This window comes from Gouania willdenowi, chromosome 5 (assembly GCF_900634775.1).
Source record: "Gouania willdenowi chromosome 5, fGouWil2.1, whole genome shotgun sequence".
Taxonomy (NCBI): Eukaryota; Metazoa; Chordata; class Actinopteri; order Blenniiformes; family Gobiesocidae; genus Gouania; species Gouania willdenowi.
Window position 1 is genome coordinate 7793441 of NC_041048.1, and position 26148 is coordinate 7819588.

At 37.8% G+C, this 26148-nt stretch overlaps 1 protein-coding gene across 9 annotated transcripts in view; it reads right to left on the reverse strand.

Annotated features, from left to right (window-relative positions):
* anks1ab (ankyrin repeat and sterile alpha motif domain containing 1Ab) overlaps positions 1-26148 on the reverse strand; it is a 74834-nt gene that overhangs the window by 16552 nt on the left and 32134 nt on the right. For all 9 annotated transcript variants that reach the window (XM_028447361.1, XM_028447360.1, XM_028447356.1 and 6 more), the window contains 8 exons: positions 25958-26056; positions 22057-22203; positions 16139-16243; positions 12930-13100; positions 3773-3910; positions 3028-3099; positions 2781-2864; positions 2567-2704 (listed from right to left, as the gene is read on the reverse strand). In XM_028447361.1, the coding sequence (XP_028303162.1) occupies positions 2567-2704; positions 2781-2864; positions 3028-3099; positions 3773-3910; positions 12930-13100; positions 16139-16243; positions 22057-22203; positions 25958-26056 (954 nt within the window). The remainder of the gene's footprint in view (positions 1-2566; positions 2705-2780; positions 2865-3027; positions 3100-3772; positions 3911-12929; positions 13101-16138; positions 16244-22056; positions 22204-25957; positions 26057-26148) is intronic.

Consider the following 26148-nt stretch of genomic DNA (forward strand, 5'->3'; position numbering starts at 1 on the left):
TATAGCTGTTTTTAATTCGTTTTTTTAGAAAAATGTAGCAGTCAGACAAAGGGGTGCTTGGACTCAGAAATAAGAGAAAAAAGCTACTTGAGAACCACTGCTTCAAAGGCTTCTCATGTTCTTCAATGTGTGTCGAAGGGCAAGATAGAAGGAAAACCTGAATTTGCAAAAACGCTTCAGTAAGAAAATAAAGCATTCTGTCAGCGTCTTTTTATTTGAACAAACTTTAGATTAAGATTCAGACCAAAGTGTTCATCAAGACTTTGATTGTGTGCTTAACAAACCATTCCGTTTCTTTAACAAGCATCAGGAAACGCTCAAAGCATTCACCAATGTGACTGAAACATCTGTTCAGACTACTTAGCTTCTCCTAATCTTCTGATTATGACTTTAAATGAATTCTACGTTGCAATCGTGTTGATTTAGTGAACCATGAGTCTACGACGTCGGTGAAACTTTGTTTTTCAACCGTTGGCTTGGAAGCTAATCACTCGTATCACTCACCTAAATGTTTCTCCTCAGAATGACTTTGCTAATGACTTTGTGTCTCTTTTCAACATTTAAGGTTGATAGAAAAAAAACAAACACCATTGATTGTATGTCTCTGTTAAATAAAGATAAACACGTCTTTAAATTACTCTCAAAAAGCAGTTAAGGTTTCACTTCAGGTAAATAATCTGGCAATTCCTCCATAGTGGTCCAGTTACCACATAAGTACAACGAATAATTGTCAACCTTTTTCAGATTCATAACATTAACAATGCTTGTTCATGAAAATCTAATTCAATCAATCAATTTATGATCTAACCATGATCCCATTTTTCATTTTTTTCCACTTCACGTCCATATCAGTCCATATCGTCATATTCAGATGACTAACAAAAGTGGGATGGTTACGTTGAAGTCTCTTCTTTACCACATCCACTGCTAGACCTTTAGCTAAATGTTTAGGGGGAAAAATACAGTGGAAATGTGTGATATGGTCCGTGATTATAGATGCTTCTGCCATGATGTGTCACCAGGTAAACCCATCACCAGTTCAGCTTATACACCATGAGCTAAACCTGTCTTTGTACCAGGGCCTTTTCAGATTTGAATGCATTCATAGTCATCTGAACCGCTTGTTTATCACAACACATTAAAAGCACACTTCACATGAAGCTCTGCATTTATTTCATATCACATGATTAGACGACTCTTACTCAATCCACATAGCATTACACATAACAAAACATTTCAAATGGGATTATGAGTGCAATGGGCATTTTTTGTCCATTTGTCACATTTTCTAAAAATTCAATTGCATGTAAATATATGATATTGTCCTAAAACATGCACCTAAGGCACATATACCAAACTCAAGGTCCAGGGGCCAAATCCGGCCCTTTAGACTAGTGGTTCTCAAACTGTTTTTGCTATTTCTGAATCCAAGTACCCCCTTTGTCTGGCAATAGAGCATAATGATGGAATAATAATAATATTAATAGTTTTTGAGCTGAGATATGTATTCATTTTTTTTTTTTTTTACTGCATTTTAGTTTAACTAGATTTATATTTCACAAGTAAACGTATAGAAATACAATTAATTAAGATTGTGTTCTTTTAACAAATAAAAAAAAGAATCATAATTCTAAAATTTAAAAAATCTATTTACATTTTTCAGTAATTTAAACTCAATAGGACCCAAGGTTGAAAAACACTGGTTTTGTGGCTCTTGAATAGATTTATTTCTATATTTTTGATCATTTCCGGTCATATTGGTCCCACGCATAAGGTGGGGCCAAGATTGACACTTAATTTTAACATTTTCTAGCACCCCTTGTAGTGCCATCACGTACCCCTACGGACTTTATATTTTGTTAAGCGCTCTGAGATGACTTTGTTGTAATGTGCGCTATATAAATAAAGTTGAGTTGAGTTGAAAGTTGAGTACCACCATTTGAGAAAAAATGCTTCAGACCATTCAATTTGAATTATTTCACATAATTACCCCCAAATTAAATAAATATTGGCCACAAAATCAATCCAATTTCAAAGAGAGAATCCTGCAGAGATTGATATTTGTCACTTAATGCCTGTATATTGACAGCGTCAATGCGGAAATTTGGGCAAATTATAGTTGAAATTGCTTGATTTTCCGGCTACAATCTGAGGCACACTTAAAATCAAACTACTTCGGATTTGGCCCCTGAACTAAAATGTGTTTGACACCCCTGCTTTAAGGCGTTTCCGTGTCATTTTTGGGGCTGATTTTAAATAAAGAGAGAGAGAGAGAAAAAAAGAAATGGTTGACATTGATTTTTTACGTTTCAGAACCTGAATTCCCTTTTTTTTTTTGTCCGTTTTCCATAATCACGGAAAATCAGAGGCCCTACCAATGAAATGTGTCCACAATGAGATAAATGAGAAGGTGCTGATTCACCTGTGTGGACCCTAACCCCGTCAAAAAACAATTGTACTTTCTCAACGATGAAAATGTGAAACTTAATAAAATGTTTTAATAAAATGTATCCCGTATCTTTTTAAATGTCAATTGTTTCCGATGCAAACGGGTGTCTGTACGCACCACTTCCACAGTGCTGAAGACGTGACAAAAATGGTGGCCACTTTTCAAATCCTTGGTAATGTAAGCAAACGTGCAGAGGTCGTCTGGATCCTGAGCAGCACAGGAAATATTCCTGATCTCATGCTCGGCGACGATGGCCTAACGGAAACCAGAATGAAGATGAGCCGAGCAGGAAAGATAATCAGAGGTGGCTGCGAAGTGACGTATCCGTTACCTTTGTTGCTGCATCAATGAACTTAACCCCTCTGTAAGTAATGGACAAAATGACGACTGGGCCCTTTCTTGAGTCCTTTGATTTCTAGTGGAGGAAACAGTAACAGTATGTAAAGAGACAAGCAAGAGTGGAAATAAGCGAAACTCAATGCTAATTTTAATTAGCATAATTAAAGATAAATAAAAAAGACACTGAAATTATTTTTTTCTTAAAAAAATAATAATCAAAACATTTAAAATACACTTACCCTGATTTTTGCACAGGCATCTTGAGTGGACTCAATTCCTCGTAGATCCCTGATTATCATTGATCCTAAGTACTGTAATCAAAAACATGAAACCATAAACATGATAACTTGAATCAAAAAATACAAAATGCAATGGCTCTCTGAAATAAACTATCAACAAAACTGTTTTATTTCAGCATTAAAGGTGCAGTCCGCAATGGAAGCTAGCATGATTTGACCTAAAAAATTTTAATTATTGCTGCAATCTCAGCCAAATTTTCATAGTGACACATATTTCCTGATGGCTTTGTAGATTATTCTGTAATTCAATTTGATGCATTGAAGTATTACGGTATTTATCTGTGATTATATATAAATAATGTAATAATTCAATAAAAAAAACTACTTTCAAATATTAGGTGTTTTTCTCAGCAAGCAACAGGATATTTGCTTGAAAATTTGAGAGAAAATGCCAGAAACACATTTTCCTTAAGTATGTAACATGACGTGTACAGAAGTATAGTAATCCACTGTCTGCTTTTTTGGTGTTGTTCTTAGTTGCGTTTTTGCCTAAGAGTTGGGATTGATTCCACTTGTTTATTAGATTTAAATTGCTCCATTTGTTAAATTCTAAACAAATTGTTTGGTTTTTACACCATTCCAGCTGGTTGTATGTATACTCCTAGTCCAAAGGGATCGTAACACAATCATTTCACGGTAAAAGAGAAAACATCTTACAATGACGAAGGCAGTAAATGTAACTTACCGTTGCCTCATACCCGCAGGAGTCCAGGATGAGTTTCTCAGGCTGGTGATGCCAGGCCGACACCGTGGCGTAGGTAGCAGATTGGCTCGGTGGGCGAAGGTTCAAACGAGAGTCTTTATGTCGATCAGTGTGTCTATCCTGCATGGACACAAAGACACCAAAGAAGCCATGATTAGAGTCCACAGGTGCTAGTTTTTATAGAAGGGGCGGGGCTAACAGTGGTGGTCCGTGATGTAAGAAACCACCACAACATCACAAACCAACATTCTCAGTATAGGTGGAGTTTGCGGGAAGCGGGGGGGGGGGGGGGGGGGGGGGGGGGGGGGGGGGGGGGATTTAATTACAGTTTTCCCAAAATAATTTGAAAATGTACAATTCTTAATAGAATGTACATAATATACAAATATTTTAGTGCCATAAAACACAGTGACTGTACAAAATATATATTAATTGGATTGTTGTTCTTTTAAAAATACAAGCAATTTTTTGCCCCTTAATCAGTTCAGCAGCATCACAAGAATGACTGATACAAAGCGCGCCAAAACATTATAAATGGCGTGAAGCCACACCTCCTACCCATCAACCCCTTGGGTGAGAGAAATATCCTCAAGTGCTCACCACACATGTACTTTTTTGTTTTTATAGTAAGGGAGCAACTTCAATACTTTTACTAGGTGAAAAACACGTGAATTTAACTCGTAAAATACACGTTAAACACACGTCAATTTTTTTGCGTACTTTACGTGTATTTCACGTGTTTTTGACCTCGATGGCTTTCCATAGTAGACACACACAGTGCGCGCGCACACTTCACGGCTGTTTATTCTCGCAACAAATGAACACGTGACACCACGACTCTGGTCTTCAGCCGTTGGTGAGTGTGTGTGTGTGTGTGGTCCAGTTTGGTGCGCGCGCGGTCCAGTTTGGTGCGCGCGCACGTGGGGTCCAGTTTGGTGCGTGCGCGTGTGTGTGTGGGTGTGTGGTCCAGTTTGGTGCGCGCGCTGGGTCCAGTTTGGTGCGCACGCGCGTGGGGGTGTGTGGTCCAGTTTGGTGCGCGTGGGGTCCAGTTTGGTGTGTCGTCCAGTTTGGTGCGCACGTGTGTGGGGTCCAGTTTGGTGCGCGCGTGTGTGGGGTCCGGTTTGGTGCACGAGCGTGTGTGTGTGTGTGTAGCCTTCTATTTAATACAGCTAGCGCTAGCAGTAACACCGATCTGTGGTCAAAAGCCTGCAAAGTCGTTTTAACATCAACTCACAGTTTCACGTTTTCAGATGTTCGTAAATTTCAGCAAAATCTCAGTGTGTGAATGCGACACATGAAAAGCAGACGTTGGGGGCTCATTTATTTATTACATGGAATCCCTAGGTAAAACTAATCCTGTGCAAATAGTGCTTATGAAACCAACATCCATTTTGAACTTTAAAAAAAAAAAAAAAAAAAAAAAATTTTTGTATTCATCTGTTGCTTTGTGTATGGAAATATTTTATCAAAATGTAGTTGGAATTGGTGAGATGAATTTATAAGACCCTGTGGTCTTCTTAACCTCTACCAGCACAGTGGTGTTATAAATGTTCAATTTTTTTTTAGATTTTGTATGTGCAAACAAATTAATACTCTGGGTATGAGCTTTTCAATTCAAATATGAAATATAAAATTATACATAAAAACTTTTTTTCCTCCTATTTTAACTTATAGATGTCACTGTATGTGTAGCTAGGCTACAGTGTTCGAGAACGGTTTCATTTCGTGTGTGCGCGGGGTCCAGTTTGGTGCACGAGCGGGGTCCAGTTTGGTGCGTGTGTGTGGTCCAGTTTGGTGCGCTCGCGTGGTCAAGTTTGGTGCGCGCGGTCCAGTTCTGTGCGCGCACGTGGGGTCCAGTTTGGTGCGTGTGTGTGTGGTCCAGTTTGGTGCGCTCGCGTGGTCCAGTTTGGTGCGCACGCTTGTGGGGTCCAGTTTGGTGCGCGTGTTGGGGTCCGGTTTGGTGCGCGCGTGTGTGTGGTCCCGTTTGGTGTGCGCGTGTGTGTGTGGTCCAGTTTGGTGCGCATGCGTGCGTGTGGTCCAGTTTGGTGCGCGCGCGCAAAAACCGGCGGGCCCGCGGTGGGGATAAAATGTTCCACGCCATGCTTTGTAACCGCAGTAGAGAATGCAGGTGTAGTCAAAGACGGAAAATCCGCCAATAACTGCTCATAAACACCGCCGGACGCAGAGAAATTAGCGTGTGTCAACGGCCCAAATCCCCCAGTCTTACACGGAAAAGTAGAAAAAGACACAGCATCGATCAAACGACGATTAGTAACATCCACTAACAAACTGTTTGCACACAGAAAATCTGCACCAATGATGGGAACGGTAATGGAAGCAATAACAAAATCCCATTTAAAACTGCGCCCATGAAAAAGTCCCAATAGAGGATCCATTTGCTGCGCTCAGCAGCGGGCCGCTGCTCCGTGCTGACAGGTCCGACTTTGCGGGAGGAAGAAGGCTCTTCTGAGAGCCAGAGTCAACCAGAAACCGTCTCCCCGACAGGGAGTCCTCCAAAAACAGCAGCTCTTGTCGTTCGCCAACACCCACAGCCGCTACTGAGTGCCGGCTTTGGCGTTTAACTCCATCACAAAAGCGCACGGAGGCACACAGCGCCGCGCCTTTGAGCCAAAACGCAGGTGAAAGAAACACAGGGAGCCACTGCGTTGTCTCCGGGTGGAGACTCCAGCCACCACCGCCGCCGAGCTCTCGTCCCCATCCGTCCGCTGCAGGTGTTCCGACGCCACGCTCAGACGGAGAGACGTCTGGTAGCCAGCAGGACCCAGTCCGCTTCTTCAGCCAATCCCCGATAATCACCAGCTGTCAGGCTTGGGGAGTTGGCTAAAACGACTCAGGTGGAGGTCAGTAGAGCTTTAGGTCATGTGACCATTTTCTTCTATTGCGCAATTATTCTTCACGTTGTAAATGGTGGCCCAGCAGTTCATGTATGGTAATGCAGAACAAATTAAGCAGAAAGCGGCCGCCGTCCTGATTTCATTGTTTACATTAAACAATGCGTTGACGCAAATTTTTGTTGTCAACATTATCAATTATGTTATTAATCATTTTTACATTATTGTTTATGTTACACACATTGTGACTGGCGCAAATCTCAAAACAGTCTATATATATATATATATATAAATTCCATTGTAAGAGCCGGGTTTCAACCCATAGAGGGCAGTCACTCTTACATTTTTGCAAGAAAAATAATCAAAAATTAAAATACTTTGAGTACAATGTGAAAAGTTGGACAAAAATCAATCAATAACACTCTTTCATACCCAAATATGTTTAAAAAGAAAAAGTGTTTTTTGGCTTTAGCTAGTGTAATGTGTAATGTTGTGGCTGGGTTGTCTTTAAGACCTGATTTGTGTGTCTTGTGCGTCCTGGACCTCAGTGTGAAAGGAGCTCAACACTGTCTGCTCAGCGTTTCACTTCTCAATGTTCATTGGCTCATACATATTCATGCAGTCTTTCGCCTTTAGGTAAATGTGCGCTGTGCTCAGCTCTTTCATTTATCACTTGTCAGAAGAAAAGCTACTTGTAATAGTGATACATTAAGGTTTTGAGGGAAAATGATAGAAATGAATTTATACACAGTACATTACAAACGGCTCTTATTTGATGTGTTAGAGGCTCCACTGTGCGCTTTCTCGCTGGCCTCGCTGAGTCAGAGACACGGGGCGTGTAAGCTGGACTGTTTGTGTTGCAGGTTGACCTTTAGCAAATGCTAAAATTTGATCACGGAGTTATTCTTGGTTTGTTCTCTCAGAGTAAAAACAAAACAAACAACAGATTCACAGAGGCTGAGCGGAATTCATGACAGTCAAAGAAGATTAAAATCAGCTATGGGGCAGCGGAATAATTCAACCCTGTAATGTTTTGCAATGTTTGTCGTAGAAAAGTTGAAGCCATTTCAATTCATGATTCTAAGGTCAGGTAAGAGGATAAACAAATGTGTTTTACAGGTTTTATGATGAGACGTGTTAAAAAATCATAGGTTTACTCTCAACTTCTCAGTGTAAGAAATTAGAATTTAAAAAATGATTATCTATAACTGTATTGATTGACTTTTAGATGACTTTTAGAAGGGGCGTAGCCAACAGTGTCAGCCAATAGCAAAATTCCATTGTAATACCCGGGTTTTAACCCATAGAGGACAGTCACACTTACATTTTTACAACAACATACACCAAACTGAAATACTCTGGGTAAAATGTGCACCTTAAAGCTGCAGTTTGTAAGTTTTGTAAGGTTTTTTGGGGGGCATCATTTGGTCAAAAATCCATAATCATCTTTGAGCATATTGTAATCCTATGTGTTCTGAGTGAACAGTGAATCTCTTCTCGCTGGATGTCAGCCAATCAGAGATTTTTTCCAAAACTGTGTGCTCCATAAGCTGTTTTGGGCATTTCTATTGGCTGCTCGACTAAAGTCAGGCGCGTTCACGTACCCTCGGTAGTAAACATTTCAGCAAAAGTCCCCACATTAGCGTTAGACACAACAGTTACACGACAAATCAAAAGGAAAAAAGACAAACCGAGGTGGAAACGCAACAGAATAAAGTCACAGACACTGAAGAGGAAAGGATTGCTTTCGCTTTGCATCCTCGCAGACCTCCGTGACTGTGCAGGGTCCGTCGCACACACTCTGGCTTCAGAGGGAGAGTGAGAACAGACAGGATAAATCATGTGTAAACCTAAGAGAACATTATTTAAGGTGAATTAATTTTACAGTCTGGATGCGGAGTGATGGTTATCAGTCCGCTCAGAGAAGCTCAGGCAGCTGGAATCACAGATCTCTGTGAGCTTGTGGCGGAGACGAGCCAACGGCAGCAGCCATTGCTCAGGACAGTAACTACAGAGTGACACATGCATTCACGATAGAGTCTCTAAAACACCAGAAAAATCTCCACTAACACAAGATAACGTCCCTACATTCATCACTTGTCTATATTGAGAGAAAAGTCACTAAGAGCGTTCACAAAACATACCGGTAAGGGAGGTTTAGTTTTGGTTTCGGTGTCAAAACGGAGTGGAGAGAGAATTCTACAAACTGCAGCTTTAATACCTAAATGCTTTGGTTTTCAGCGGAATAATTCAACCCTGTAATGTTTTGCAATGTTTGTTTTAGAAAAGTTTAATCCATTTAAACTTATGATTCTAAGGTCAGGTAAATGCATAAACAAATGTGTTTTACAGGTTTAATGATGAGACGTTGAGGTGTATTGACTGCTTCATATGATATTCATTTAATGCAATATACATTTTACCTAGATTTGATTGTTGGCCTTTTGCATGCTCAATAAATCAATAAATAAAATAAAACAATGTGTTTTATGATGAGACGTGTTAAAACATCATAGGCCTAAAAATATTATTATCCTGTTTAATCCTATTGATTTCATTTTAGCTATTTTTTTCATCTGTTATGTTTTGATATGAATTTGACCTAAAAATAGTGAAAAATAGAAAACAAAATAGGAACTACCTCATTTCAACTTTTGCTCATCTGCTGGATATTTTCCAGCTTCTGCTATCTGTTTGCCTGGATGAGCCTCGGCTGTCGTGCCCCCGTCACCAGTTCACTGCCATTTCTTCTTGGGATCACTGCTTTGATCTAGTTTTCAAGCCGTCAACTTTTACCCTTTGACAAAGTTGCTCAAATCCTCACACACGCCAACTTCTCTTTCCCTGTCGGGAGAAAATTATTGTCTCTCATGCCTAATTAATCCCACCAACTAAAAAGATAATGGAGAAATCTGTGATATTCATTTACACCCGTTAACTTCCGTCAAGGGTTTTTTTGGGCGGAACTGGCCGTAAAAGGAAGTTCAATGTGAGAAAAGTTTCTTTCATTTGTTTCCATTGTTCTGTCTCTCTTTAAGCCTCTGAGGACGACTAGAAAATACAATTCGGCCCACAGGAGAAAGACAGAGAAAACATTCATTATTGTGTAAATTACCAAATAATTCAGTTGTACATATCTCAGTCCAGAGGTGGGAAATTCTATCTCAGCGGGGGCCACAAAAATGTGTTTGTTTGATCCAAGGGCCACATTTTTAACATTCATGTCAGTATTTAGAATAATGACCATTTATTTCATTGCAATAACAAAACATGCATTGCTGTTTTAAAAGGAATGCACTTATTGTAGTGTTGACTGCATGTGCAGACAAAGTAAAACAACAACAACAAAAAAACACAGGAAAGAAAAACTTTTTTTTTTGTCATTCTTTTTATATTGTTTGATTGCATTTTGTGCATTTCTGTTGTCCTTTTATGCATTTTCCCTGTAAAATGTATGTTTTGGAGTCATATTATGTTGTTGTTTAGCTTGTTTGTTAGTACTGTGGGTTTGCTGAGTCATTTTCTGTGTTTTCCTTGTTTTTGTGTACATTAATTGACATTTTCTGTAATTTTGTTTATTTTCGTAATCGCTATGTGTTATTTGGAGTAATTTTTTGTATTACTGTTTTTAGGAGTGCTGTTTTTTGGCGTATTTTCTGTGTTTTTCCTCTCTTTTACTGTATTTTCATGCAATGTTGTAATTCTTTGTATTTTTTTAATATATTCTTGCTTTTGTTTTGTGTGCTTTTCTGTCATTTTGTACATTTACTTTGGGGGCTGTATAAACTTAGACCACGGGCCCCCAGGCTGCCAGTTGCCTGTATCTATCTCAGTCCCTCTAAATACACAGTTTAAAAATGAAACTTCACATTATTTGCAGGTTCACACATGATGGTAAATATTTTTAATCTCAAGTTGTTGAAAGAAGACCCAATTATTAAAAATTCCTCCAATTCTTCTCAATTTTTTCCCTAGGAATTCTCCAAAATGTTACAAAAATGGGTACTAGATTAAGACAAGTAAAAAGGCCCAAGTTGGCAGAACTGTCGCTAATATTTATTAGTGCACAAGTGAAGTAAACACGTACAACTAACTACAGTAGTGGTATACAGGTAGGCACGTCAACATATTAACAACAATAGATTAATATTACCAATTTTATCACCATTTATAAAGCATTAAAGCATAATAAAAAATGTAATTATTTTGCTGTGTTGCAGCCAAACATTGACAAACAAAACATTCCCTAGAGGCTAAAAATAAGAGTTTGAGGTAAAACACATAAAAAGAAAAGTTTACTTAAAATGTATGTTGTTAAAAACTACAAACTTAATTTCCCCTATGCTTCACATGGTGGAGGGACAACAACCAGTGCTTTTTCTTCTTCTTTGGGTCAAACCAATCACTGCTTCCATTATAAATACAGCCCTGAGTGGGCGGGACTTCCTCTTTACCTGCAGCTGGAATAGTTTGGTGGTGTGTGCCATGTGTCTTTTGAATTACGTTATTGTAAGTCAAGTTTCATTTTTTTTTTTTTAGTGAGGATTATATTTTTGATGAGGGTAAGTTAATGGTTGATTCTTGATTTAAGTTGTTTGTAATGAAGTTTTGATCTGGTTAATTTGACTTTACCAAACATTATTTGAATTATTTACATTTGACTTCTAACATACATTATAATTGCTATTCTACATTTGTTTATATTTGAACATTATTGTCCTTTTAGAACATTGGCACTGTTACTGCTGGTCCTTCCTCCCTCTCATCTAACACACCTGACTCACATCAGTAATCAAGTGGAGAGGGAGGAGGAGATGTAGAAAAGGGCTGAGAAGACCACAAGCAGGAGAGGAGGCACAACAACGTTTGACCAGCAGCAGACGTGCGGAGTTTATTCTGCTCCCTGCTCTAAATTTTGTAAGTTTTTTTTTTTTTAGTTTGGGAAGGAGATACTGGTAGTCTTGTGTTGGGAAGCAAAAGCTCCCTCACAACTAAAATGTTGAATATTTGTTAAATGTAGATTTCAAACATGTATTTAATTTGTTTTGCAAGTGAGAAATTGTGTTTAATATATTTTGTAAAATTCTTGTTTTATTACAATTATGAAGGGTTCAGTTTTGGTTAAAGAAATGAGAGGCATTGATTGAGGAGGCGGAGCCTCGGGCCTATAAAAGCAGGAAGTGAAGGTGAGGAGTGAGAACAAGCCAAGATGGCTCCAGCAGCACACATGGACAGGGAAATGTCTGAGCAGGTCTGAATTGAACCCCTTGATGGAGGATTTGTTTTGATGATTCTCTCCTTGTTTTTCCTGTTGTTTAAAGAAGATATGCTGTCTGGACTGAAAGCAGAAAATAAATAAACTTATTTTTTTTAAACCTGAATTGCTCCCAGTGACTTTGTCCTAAGCTTGCCATGACACAACCTTTTGCCTTGTGACATCTTGTTTCATGTTTCTGTGGATTTTGTATTTTTACTTTTTGTAGTTTAGAGGGTGGACGCTGGGTGTGAAGGCCCTGCATAGGGTTGGCCCAGGATATCCAGTCCCTAATGGTTCTTTCAGTTATTTTTGACAATTGTTAATAAATACTTTGTCAACCTTGAATCTGTTACGGTGTCTTTTATGTTGCTGCCCTCAAGACGTCCATTAAAAATCCTAGAGGGGGCTGTAACATAATTGGGGGCTTGTCTGGGATCACTGTTGGAATCATCAGGGTTAGTCTCCCTGAAAGTGACACTTGCCTTTGTTTGATTGGTGCAACTGTTCTCACCTGGGACACATATTTTTTCGACAGTCATTAAATTGCGACCCACTTTTTATTTTATTTTTTTGGAATTCAGCTAACCAAATTTAGTTTTTCAAAAATAGCTGTTAAAAACATACATATATAATCTTTTTAAAACATAAATCTATATATTTTCATTCACAGCATGCCTGTCAAAAAGAACAGTTTCAAAATAAAACACAATTTCAACAAGAGACAAAGTATTTATTTTTGACCAGCTGTCTGCGACCCACCCAGGACAAGACGGTGACCCACTTTTGGGTCCTGACCCACCATTTGAGAACCACTGGTTTAGAGAACACATGTAAAATAACCTGATTCATTTTGGGTACATGAGCTGACACTCCCACTATCGGACAAACCAATTAAATGTGAAAACAATATAAAATCAAAAATGTATAAAAAATAAATACAGTTGTGTAGTGAAACTCTTCTCCCAACATCTATAATTTTCTTTTTCAAAAAATTTTTTTATATTAAATGTGAGGAAACTTGATGACTTACTACTGAGCGTGGCCTCTCGCTATAGGAACGCAGCGATGCACTACAGTCTTGGTCGACTCCTCTCCTCCTCCTGTCCGTCTCAGTCAGTGGCAGCAGCATGTCCATGGAGCGACTGGTGTAAGGGTCCATCTGACTGAGGGGGGATGTGGACTGGGACAGGAGGTCATGGAACTGCCAATGTCAAACAAAACAAAACTAGCAGCATGCACCACAGATTGACGTCTTTCTCTCTGGAAACACTCAATTCTTCTTTGCCAGGATTAATCTTCCTGGGAAATCAGCCCTGCGTGTTGAACTCTTGTGAGCACAATAATACAGAATCCCTTTCCTGAAATTAGACATTCACCGCAGAGAGGAGAATCAGTGTTCTCACAAACGATGCTGGCTTAGTAATTTAGACGGTGGTGTCATGCTTATTACCATAGTTTTAAAGCACCCGTTTGGATTGTCGCTCAATAGAGCGGAAAGATTGGGGTGTGATGATCAATTTCCACTGAAATGTAGCAACGCTCCAGAACAAATGTGTGATTTGGAGGGAAGAAGATCTCCTAACAGACTGTGACATTAAATCTGGGGTATATTAAGGGCATATGCAGAGCTGGCCTTCTAATTGTTCACATTAGGCATATCTAATCTATGAACATAACTAGTGCTGACAGTACGTTGAAGTATGTTAAAACAGTGGCGTGAGATAATCCCGCTGTCCTTGCATGAAAAGCATACTGTTGTCGGCACGATTCTGTGTTCTCTTTTATTAAATGGAAATTGTGTAACAAAATAAGAATATAACTACTGCACAGCAATGGTCGGGGCCAGGCAATTTAAAAGAAAACAGCAGCTGTTAGCAGGTTTTAAACAGCTGTCAAAAATGTCATTAAGACCAAAATCTGAAAATACACATTTTACATCTAAAACTATGGAGATGTTGGTCATTTGTTTTAAACAATGATTTATTGGTTCTGTAAGAGAAATATTTAAAATGCAGTTTTTGCATTCACTAAAATTGTTCGCATGAGAGCAAATTTAAAAATGTTGGAACAAGCTTAGTTTTTTTAATACTTTATTGCAATAATTGATAATAAAAAAAATCGATTTCACAGACAACTGTCATTAAAAATACACTGCATTTTTTTATTTGTATATATTAAGTAAGTCAAGTCATTGGATGGAATTGTTAATTGTGCAGTCTAGTAAATTCGATACAAATGTATTCATCAAAAATTCATTTTTTTTTTAGAAAAAATTGTTATATTTTCAAAACATTATGGATTTGACCCCAAACATTTTGTCATTTTATTATGAACAATGAAAATGTATTTAGCAAAAATATGTATTTGTTTACATTACTGTTTACGGTCCAGCATTTTGATGCACTGTCGGCTCTTTTGGATCAATCAAAAATCTGTGTTGATGGTTTGTGTAGGACAGTCTGAAGAAGAGCTGTGGCAAGCTTGGTGTTACACAAAAATCATGGAAGAAGATGGATTTGAACGGTTTTACAGTTTTAGAAAAAGCAGAATGACGGACTTTAAAATTTGCAATACTTTAAAATGTACAAAAGTAAATTTTGGTGGAAGTTGCAAATCTGTAGCACATATGGTTTATTTGTTGTATATTTTCACAATTTTTAACTTTATATGCTGGTTGTAGCTCCACCTTTAGGACTATTAGAGTTAGAGCTGGGCGATAAATTAAGTCGCTGCTTTTGCTACTTCTCAGAAAAACATGAAAAGTGGGCGTGCACTGTAGCTGTTCCCACTCAACGTTTTTGAAGCCAAATTACGGCGCTTAGGGGCGCTTCCATCTTGCAAATTTGACAGCAGAGTCTGCGCAGTAGGGTCCCGTGGGAGGAACCCTGGTAACATAGCCCACCCATTTAGCGCGTACTGCTCTCATGACTTACGCAGCCCAGCTCCGCCAAGAACATAAGTATTTTTTCCGCATGAACTTGTACCAATGGCTTGTTCAGATCATAGAGGTTAGTACAAAACCACAATATATTTCAACTCACATCTAGTTTAATGGCGTCTCAGCTTTCCTTCACGACGTAACTGCTATTCACAAAGAGTTATGCAAGATCCACAGCTGTTAATCGGCGTCATATATGACATAAAAACCTGTTCTTCAACCTCAAATAACTTATTTAAAACAAACTTTACAGAAGAATGAGCACTTGAACACAATGTAGGGTGATAACTAGTGATGGACCGATACATCGGCAGCCCAATATCAGCCAATTTTTGCGTTTTTTAAGTGTATGGGCATCAGCCGATGCAGGCTGCTGCGTTTGCCGATCTGCATTATTTACAAAGAGCAAAAATATTTTTTACTTGTCGTTCTACCTCACCTCATCGGCTAAGGATGATGGGGAAAAAAATCGGTACCACGTCGGCCCTAAAAAATCCATATCCGTCTATCCCTAACAATAACTAATGGCAAGGCAAATGTATTTGTATAGTGTAGTTCAAACACAAAGCAACTGAATGTGCTTTACATGATAAGAAAGTGCAACAGACAACAGCTTAAAAACAATGAGAACATTAAAAATTATCAGTAAAAACATTTAAAACCATCAACAACAACATTACCAAAAATCTCCCCTCGCAATCATACACAGTAGAAAAAAAGAGTGCCTTTAACTTTGATTTAAAAATGTCTCTTATAGTAGTCTGGTCTGTTAGGGGAAGAATTGTGCAAATTAAAAAATTGGTGGCAACCCCAAAATAACTAGCCATCCAAAAACAACATAATTAAAATTAAAAACACATTTCTATGGTTCTGGACCTCAGGGATTCTAAATATGATGTATGTTTGACAGTAACCTTGACTGGCATTGCCATATTGCCTGTGAATATTTAACATTGAAGATTTATGACCAAAAATGTGTTCATTTTGCAACATAGAAGCCTGATATCAGGTCAAGGTATCCTTAATTCATCAACTGTTTGTTAATAAATGAGCCTGTGTGGTATTTTGCATCAGTAAATTTAACCCTGAATTGTCTTTCTGGTAAGACTTTATTTGAAATAAATTATCAAGCTTTATATCGTATATCGCCATTTTGAGAGAAAATATCGAGATATGAGTTGTGGTCCATATCGCACAGCCCTAATTGGAGTGTTTTTGCAGCTGAGGCAATCTGGCATGGGACTGGACCTTTGTGCAAAAACCTCCCGAAGAAAGAGAAGAGGAAGAAGAAGATGTCTTACCATGATCGGGGAAAGACGTGACTTTGACGGAGCCTCTTCATAGGGTCTCTCAGCAAGTGAGGCTATAATTCTCTTCCTGTGACCCAGAGGACCAACCTTTATGACCTATAGAGAACAACAGAAGAACATACTGTATATACAATGAGAATAATCCATTTACCGCTGCCACTAAATCTTAAACAAAAATGCATTACATACGGGGCCCAAATACACTGACACAGATTCAGTGGCACACACCCCTCGCTTGCAGTCATCTACGGGCAAACAGGAATGACTCTCTTCAATAATTCAGCATCAATCTGTTTTGCCTTAAGCTTAAAGTGCAGCACCCTCTTCTTTTTTTTTTTTTTTTTTTTGAGAAATTGTACTTCACAACATACTCTTGGTCACTAAACAGACCAGAGGCTCTAGTAATGTGTTTTTTTTTTATTATATTATTTTACATCCAGCAAGATCAAAGCACATGCTGGCATTGATTGAATACTAATGTTAACAGGCACGAGGAACATTCACAGTAACAAAGATCATTTAAGCTCATGTGTCTGAAAGCCCCACAGGAGAAGTCACTAGTTAATCTTATGTAGTCAAAACTCATTATCCTAATACTGTACATTTGCATAATTGGCTATTAACATCAATGCGTATGCAGAAGAAGGTTCATGTTGAGTGATTAATGTTACATTTTCAATTACGTGGCTGCTACCAAATATTCAGTAAAAGCCTCGTATGACTCTTCGTCTGAAGCCTTCAATTATTCATTAGGTGAGACTTGAGTCAGAGGCAGATGAGGCAACTGGTCTGAACGCTGGATTTCTGCGGCTGCTCTTTTCATTATCGTCATCAAGTCCCAGTGAGATCAGCTCAGCATGCAGGAGCCTTGCAAAACAGGAGCTATTTAAAAAAAAAATAGTAATAAGGAAGCAGAGGAGTGTAGATGTGAGCTCATGGATCATCCTGATGCTTGATGTTATTTACTGTATAAGAGGCTGTGGCTAGTGTAGGGGAATGTAATGGACACAGTAGCTCTGCCAAGATGCTCTGAAGCAGTTCTGCTGTTCTGCACATTGAAAGTAATGCACCCTGCGCTCACACCCATTGTTTTGCATCGCAGTCTAGCGGACACCCTCCCTCTCATACTGCATGAACGGTATTTTTGGCTGCTTCTTGTCTCTTGATGCTTTCCATTACTTAAACGCCTTCGCGTTTAATCACAGCCACATACGTGCAGCGATGAAAAGATGAGGTCTGTTAACGTATAGTATATGTCAACTCTCTTACTGATTACCAGTACTCATCCTGTTTTAAGGATAAGGAAATGTAAAAAAAACATGCAGACATGTATATACACACTTGTGCAGCAGTATCAAAAGTACCAATATCTCCTACTCAAGTAGAAGAACATCAATGAATTCAATTAAAAACATTAAAAAATTTCAGATTCTAAATATAGCTAAATTTATTTAAACTCTAAAACAGAAAATAACCGGCATTCAATTTCACAAAGTCTGTTGATCATTTTAAAACAAAAAAAATAATAATTTACTCAGTAACAGTCGGGTGTAGAAATGTAATGAATGACTTCTTTTAAAACATACTTAAGTACAAGTAAAATTACTGATTTAGAAATAAATTCAAAAAGGTACAAGTACCCCTAAAAGGAACTCAATTGCAGTAATGTGAGTACTCATTAGGAGTAATCCATTACATTACTTTCACCTCTGCACTTGTGTTACTTCCATTGAAACTGGAACAGTAGCATATGGAATGTGCCTTTAGTTGTGGAGCATGGATGTTTTTCTAGAACGATTATGCAAACTAAGCTTGGACTTGGACATCTTCCCGTAGCTGCTTTAAGTAAGTGTATATGACACAATATTGTTTGAAAAATTCATGATGATATCTGGTAACAAAAGTGCCTAATGATGTGCAGTTAGTCCGTAATCTTTAATTAAATTTTGTATTTTTAGGTTTGCTGAAATCCGAGTGCTGTCAGTGGGAGAACTCTCTCCTGTGCATCATGTAGGAAGCACAGGAGAGTTTGTTTTGTGGAGAAAAAAATTTGATAGACGTTTACCTTTCATGCTCAAATGCGAGTGAATTGTTGATTAATTCTGGCTTGTTAATATAAACCCAATATGAGTGACGAGGAAGTAGTCAGTCTGCTGTTAATGTAGCAAATCAAGCTGTCTGAAATATTGAAGAGTATAAATATAGTTCATATTAAAGATTATAATTTCACTGAGACTGCACTCCTATTAGTCACCGAATCACTGCGACTGGCTAGAGCTGCTGGTCAGTCCTCTGTTCTAGAGTTTTAAATTTTTGTCATATTCGATCGGGCACAGGTCGAGTCATGTCTAATATTGTTGGCCAGATTAAAGCTCTACTCTATCCTACTGTTGCTGTTCCTGTTTGCACCCTTTGACACTGTAAACCCTCAAATTATCCTCTCCACACTCTCTCTCTCTCTAAAGGATCTATCCTGTTGTGGTTCCTCCCATGTAGATTCTTCAGAGTGTCAAGGCAAGGAGAAGTGTCTGCATCACATGGTTTTATGGACAGGGGTACCTCAGGGCTCAGTGCTTGGCCCCCTTTTCTTTGCCTTATACACCACCTTTACTGGTTCAGTGATCCGCTCTCATGGCTTCTCCTACCACTGTTATGCTGACGACACTCAGCGTGTCTGGAAGAAATCTCTGCATGGATGAAGGAACGCCACCTTCAACTAAATCTGTCCAAGACTGAGCTTGTTGTTTTCATAGGGTTTTTCAGTTCAACCACAGATCAGTGCCAGTCTTGATTCCATTCTACTTGTGCCCAAAAACTCTGCCAGAAATCTGGGTGTCATGATTGATGATATACTTGGACTCTCTCTCTCGCCCATTACGCTCTGCCTGTGAAGACGCCTGGTGTTCCCAGCCCAGCTAGATGCTTCTCCTCTGTTGTTCCCAAATGGTGGCATGAACTCCATTCCATTTGCAGAGTCCCTTTCTATTTTTAAAAGATATCTGAAGACTCAAATGTTCAGGGAACACTTAGGCACTTCATCTGACCCTTTTCCTCTTTGTCCTAAGGCCTATAATTAGTCAAATGGTCCAAGACCAGCTCTTTGTGAATATTTAGCACTGACAATGTTGAATGTTGAACGATATTGTTGATATTAGGGCACTTCTTCTTGTACTAGATGGCAAGAACTGCGGGCAATCAATCTTGAAGCACTTGTTGCATTTACTAAGGGTTTTCCCTCTTGGCTAAGTTCTTGGTTTGGACAAAAGCATCTGCTAAATTAAATCGCTGAAACATGTAGGATTGTAATAAAGTTTAAAGGCTTCAGTTACTAGAGCCGACATAAGCTATAATATTGTCTGGACCATCATATTGTTGGGCTTCAGAATTTGTCACAACACCTGTCTATGACTACTTTTGTAGACTGTAGTGTGACACATTGTGCCCGACTTAATTTGTTCTGCCCAAATAAGGAAACTATCTTTGAGAGTAGTTTGTGTTTTGCTAATAATGATGATGCTATCTAACTCCATAGGTGTTGTCAGTGTCAGCTTTCAGCACTGCAATAAAGGTGAAGGAAGCCTCGCACGGTCCTTCTGCTATCATCAAAATCTATATATGGTCATTCTCCGAAAAGCCGAACGGCAACACAACATTAAGATGGTCATAAAGTCAAATATTTTATGGACACGCCATTTACGTTACTGTATGTTATTCATTTTTGCGGGGGGCAGGGGGAGCATTGCCTCCCCAGTGTTCAATTTTTTTATACAATAATTTTCTGCTGCTTTTATTCTAACATATTACTGCTAGTTTCATGTCACAGAAGTTAGTTTTACCTCAGCTGTGTAGTATAATGTTTTAGTGAAATGGTCTCAAACTTTTGAGACTTTAGGTTGGTTCTTCTTCTGTTGTGCAATTCTTCTTCACAACGTAAATGGTGAAGCGACACTGCATCCAGCAGTTCATGTATAGTTCCGATTCTACTTTTCTATTGCCTCCCCTGACAAGAATCTCAAACTCCACCTATGATGTTCTTGCATTTAGCATCAACATAAACATGGTGTCATGTACACATGAACCCCATTCTTTAGTGTATTTAAATTTAATATTTATAGACAATGGAACCTGATAAAAACTAAATTTCTGATCATCTCAACTATGAGCAAATAGTGACAGCTCGAGCAGAGGTACTATTTCCCTATTTCCCTACTATTTGCGGCAGCTAGATGACATGACGTAGAAAGGTATGTATAGCAGTCTGACAGCATTGGTATGTGCTGGCAGTGAGACTCGACTGACACATTTATCTTGGGAATTCTCCATTTTGTTGCTGAAGCTGGGCTATTTGGAATACAGATTCAATGAGAGGAAGCTGAATTAAAACAGAAAAGTAGTTTCCTCCACAAGGACATCCAAGCCATTAACTTGATATATTTGTGCAATTTCAGCTTGGACAGCAGTTTGCACACCAGTGACACATCATGGCTTTCAGCTAAAAGTTTAGCGAGCTAGCTGTTGCTTGGAGGAGTCGGTGAACGTGTTAACTGAAGTGTAGGAGGCAATGTGCACAACTCCATGTGTTTTTATCAACAGCTGACTTTTTCCCTCAGTGTTAAACTGGTTCAGCTACATCAGTCGTTCTCAAACCTTTTGGTCCAAGTACCCCCTTTGTCCGAGTCCGACTACTACATTTTACTCAGAATTCTGTGAAAAAACAACTGTAGAAGATAATGATGGAATTAATGAGTGTTGACACACATTTAAAAAAATATTTTTTTCTAAATAAGTGAATGAAACAGTATTTAGTGCCTCCCAAACATATTTATTTCCATAATTTTTATCATTGCCATCTCCCTCCTGGTGTGGGACCAAGACTGACCTTTGTATTTTCAGTTAGTGTTATAATCAAGATCATTTCTATCATCATTTTGTGTGTTTTTGGTGTCATTTTGTGTATTTTTTATTGTTGTTGTTTGTCTGTTTTCTCTTATTTTGTGTGTTGTTGGTATTATTTAAATTATTCTCCCTCAGTGTGTTTTTGGTGTCATTTGGTTGTTTCTTATGTCGTTTTATGTGTTTCTGTTATTTCTGTGTATTTTGTAGTGATCTTGTGTATTTTTCTCTCATTTAATGTGTTTTTGTTGTTGTTTTGTGTGTTGCTGTTAATAGTACTGTAAGTGCTTTTCTGACTTAATCTGTGTTTTTGGTGTCATTTTGTTGCTCTGGGCTGTTCTTTTCATTATTCAGTATATTTTCTCATCTTTTCTATGTTTATGTTGTCGTTCTGTGAGTTGCTGGTAACATTTAGTACGATCATCATTTTTAACAAAAAATGCACATTATAAAACCCCATATTTTTAATGCTTTCATTTGTTTTACAATATTTAGGTGTCAGACAGTCCGCCTGCACAATGTCAGACAACATGTACTTTTAATAATGTTGACCACATGCTAATGAAACTAACACAAAGACTGTCGATGTAAACAAGCCGAGTTAACCGTAGATGCAAGTTTGGTCTTTTCACACGTGTCTCAAAAAAACAGGCTGGAGAGTTAATGTACTGACAACTCTGAGAACTAGAGCAACAATAAAATACCATATCATGCTTTTTCAAGCTCACCAATAATACATTGTTGCACTTCTTCATTTAGGATAAAACCAATTTACATATTTCCTTTTTACCCGCACTTAGCTTTGAAATAAATAAAAAAAATACAGACAGTCATCAGCTAATGGCTCAGTAATTTTCAAAATGTTCCCATTATATTTTTTACGCTTCGAGCGAGTAATTTTCTTGATATACTCCCCTGATGAATTGAGAGAGGCTTTTATATTATACCTGAGCTTGAAACACTAGTGATGTCACTCCGGAAAGTGCGTTAATCAATAAACAATCGGTTATCCTTACATTGACGATCTCCAACTCCCACAGATTCTTCACACATTCCAGCGTGCGATAGCCACTCGATAGAAAATTAGGCAGATATTCATGCAGGCCGAGGGTATCCAGCCAGGAGGCGAGAGATGTGCTGCCATCACATCCTGGAGCTTTCACCTGCAAATAAGATGTTCATGTCACCAACGACCCTCAACGAAGCAGCTGTTTTCTGATCTAAGACAATAATTTCTAGCAAAAAAGCTTCATGCACGTCTAAAAGTCTTTAGCTACATGGTGTAAAAGTAACCTAGATAATTTCTATTGAATTCACACAATTCAAACAGACTCAGGGATAGCTTCTTCCCCAAAGTTATCACCTTATTAAACTTGCGCTAATGTATTTATTGATTGTATTTATTGTGTAGTCTTTCATATTGCTGTGTGTGCACTTTTATGGAGGTGCTTTTTAAATCTCATTGTACTGTGTATAATAACAATAAAGGCTTTCAATTTCACATAAAGCTGCTGGACACAATAATACCATAGTATAGGCCTCAATACATTGAAGATCAAAAAATACGTCTAAAAAGTTGAAAAGACTCAGTTTGTTCACATCAGGGTTGGGGTCAATTACATTTTTTAGTTACAATTAAGTTTTCAATTACCCATGTTTGATTACAATTCAATTACGATTACAGTGACCACCATTTTTTTCTAATCACAATTAAATTACAAATATTTTTATCCTCAGAAAGTCAATCACAATTACATTCTCTATTACTAAAGTTCAATTGCAATTAATCACAATTACTGAGCCTGAAATAAATAATAAAAGTTAACATTCCTCTTGCGTTAGCTTTGTGTTAGCAAATCTTATGATAACGGGTCCTAAATCAGCTGTAAAATACACTTGAAACAAAAATCTATCATGTAATGTCTTTCCTATCTATTCCTAATCAATGAAATTATAGGTTTTAATATTTTTGGTGTGGGTATCTGAGTCTTTTTTATGCCTGTATAGCCGTCAATTTGTTTTTTAATAGTCAAATGTGGGAAAGCTTGATATGAAACATTTATTAAAGACTTAAACTTTAGTTCAAAAAGTCGGCCATTTATAAACCAAATCTTATGCACTAAGGACAAACACAAAGTCTCTTTAAAATGCTAAATTAAGGGTTTCCAATTTTACAAAAGTAATTATTTTAGTTTATGAGAGGAAAGCGGAGAGCTTGGAGAGAAACTACACACCTTTAGGGAGCACATACAAACTTTGTCTTTTTTCAGGAAAAAAAAAAAAAAAGTTTATCAGTTTATCACCTAAACACGAACATTATGCAGAATGTCTGACAATTTGAAGTTTTTTTTTGTTTGTTTGGGTGTCACATCCACTGCTGTGTTTAGGAGCACTTAGCTTTGTTTCCACTTTGCGAAGCATCATAAAGAGTTAAAAACACACATTCAAGGCTATCAAACAGGCTGATTATTGAGATGATCAGTTTGTGTATGCTTAACGCTTACAAACCGAGAGGAAATACTTGATGTGGCAACATCTGGATGAAATAAAAACTATTTGAGAGCCTTTTGTGCTTTCTATCAGTATAACAGAGCCCCTTAACCCACGTTATTAGTTATTAGTAGGTAATGTTCCTCTGCAATTATCTACCTTAATCCAACTGAATGTGGAAAGCGTACATCAGTTGCTGCTTTTGACAGCCTGTGGGCGGGAAAGTGTTTACATTCTTTAAACCAGGCTGCGTCCATTTAAAACCAACATTTAAGATGCCTGTATAGGATTTTCATTTGCTTCGTCCGACCTTGAATGAATGAGTTTTCCTCAGTGCAGCACAGCAAACAATTCAGTTTAGAAATAAGACTGAGAAACAAATTAAGTGTGCCTAATTTGAAGTTTTACTACCTCGGTGAAGCTAAGCTTTGCCACACGTGAGCTGCTTAAAGGATAGAGGTGTCAAGAAGTTATTGTCAGTCTACAACCTTTCTTAAATAAAAATACAAAATAAAAAGTCAAATTTGTCTTGAATGAAATGGAGACCACTTTTCTTTGCATAATATATATGTAGCAATATTAGGCTAAGATGTTCACTTCTGGAAGGAAGCATGAACATTTGTACATTTTTTTTTTTTTTAGTATGCTGAATTAATTTTAATGGGATCCATGCATGGCAAACCAATGGTTCCCACTCAAAATCAAGAAATCAAAGATGGCCACCATCCCTATTGCCAATTTGGATATTTTGTCATAACGTTGGTTCTATGTGACATGGATGCATGATTTCTGGTAATGAGTTATAGGTTTTCAGAGTCATGAAATTCAATAATACACCTTATATCAATGAAGGTGTATTCCATTCTATTCTAAAATACCGTAAATTGCGCTCAAAGCCAGATCCAAGATGGCCGCCATCCATATTGCAAATTTCATTCTCACCTTAAATTTAGCTCTGTTCGACGTAGAAACATAATATTTGTGGCAAAATGTAGGCTTTTGGGAACAAGGATTGTCATGAAATAGTTAAAAATACTGTAAATTGCATCCAGAGCAAGATATAATATGGCCACCACAACGCTTTACACATGGAAAGGGTGAAATTGCTATTTCTTTACAGCCACAATTGTTTATGATAAAGATGTCTTTTAAAAGGTGAATATTTTTAATTGAATCCCCATCAAAATATGAATTGATATCTGTTTTCCTTCATTTCTCAGGAAGATTATATCCATTGTGATCCTGGTGCATGCATATTGCATAGCATGAATCTGATGATGTGTTTATTTTGTAGCACTTGCCAACATGTATACGGATTAAACTCAAATTTATGATGTAGATATCTGTGGTTTGACAAAATATCCAAAATTGGCAATAGGGATGGTGGCCATCAGGGTTGGGGTCAATTACATTTTTCAGTTACAATTATGTTTGCAATTACCCATGTTCAATTACAATTAAATTATGATTACAGTGAGTAGCCTCTTTTCCAATTAGAATTAAATTATTGTTTAATTTTTTCCTCAGAAAGTCAATTACAATTATGTTCTCATTTACTAAATTTCACAATTAATCACAATTACTGAGCCTGAGATAAATAACCTAATAAAAGTTTACCTTCTGATTGTGTTAGCTTCCTGTTAGCATCTCTTATGATAATGGCTCCTAAATTAACTGTAAAATACACTGAAAACAAATATCTATCATGTAATTTCTTTCCTATCTATTGGTTACCTTGTTAGACTTCCTAATCAATCAAAATATGGGGCATCTAAACCTTTTTTAATGTCTGTATAGCCTTTGATTTCATTTTTTTTTAATTGTAAAATGTGGGAAAGAAAACATATTTTAATAACTGTTAACTACATATGTGTAGAACTGGACATAGAACTGGAACATGGTTCCCTAGTTTTGCGTTAAACCACATTTGATAATTTTTTATAGAATTTTCATGGCAATTACAATTGCAAAGTCAATTATCTAAACTCAATTACAATTTAATTACAATTACCACAGCAATAGATTTTTAAAATTACAATTACAATTATAATTATGCCATAATTGTAACTAATGATCAATTACACGATTACAATTATAATTGACCCCAACCCTGGATCTTGGTGCATGCATGCCTAAGCATTAATCTGATAATGTGTTCATTTTGCAGCACTTGCCAACATGTACAATGATTAAACTCAAACCTTTGATGTAGATATCGTAGTTATGACAACATATCCAAACTGACCATAGGGATGGTGGCCATCTTGGATTTTTTGATTTTGAGTGGGAAACGTTGTTACCCCAGCATGGATCCCATTAAAAATGGATTCAGCATACTCAAAAACCCCCATGTACAAATTGTCCTGCTTTCTTCCAGAAGTGAACATCGTTTTGACGCATCTGCCGGGCTATGAGGAACACTCGTACCTTGGGAAAGTTGCGTGCTGCGTGGAGTATCTTCTTCCTGTGTCCTGGGTCAGTGATCCCCATGTCTCTGAGATCCTGGTCCTCCATCACGTTACTTCCCTATGAGTGTGCAAACATAAAGGAGAGGCACACACGCACACGTACATACCAACAAAGTCGTCAAACATGCATGCATCCACACTGAGAACCAA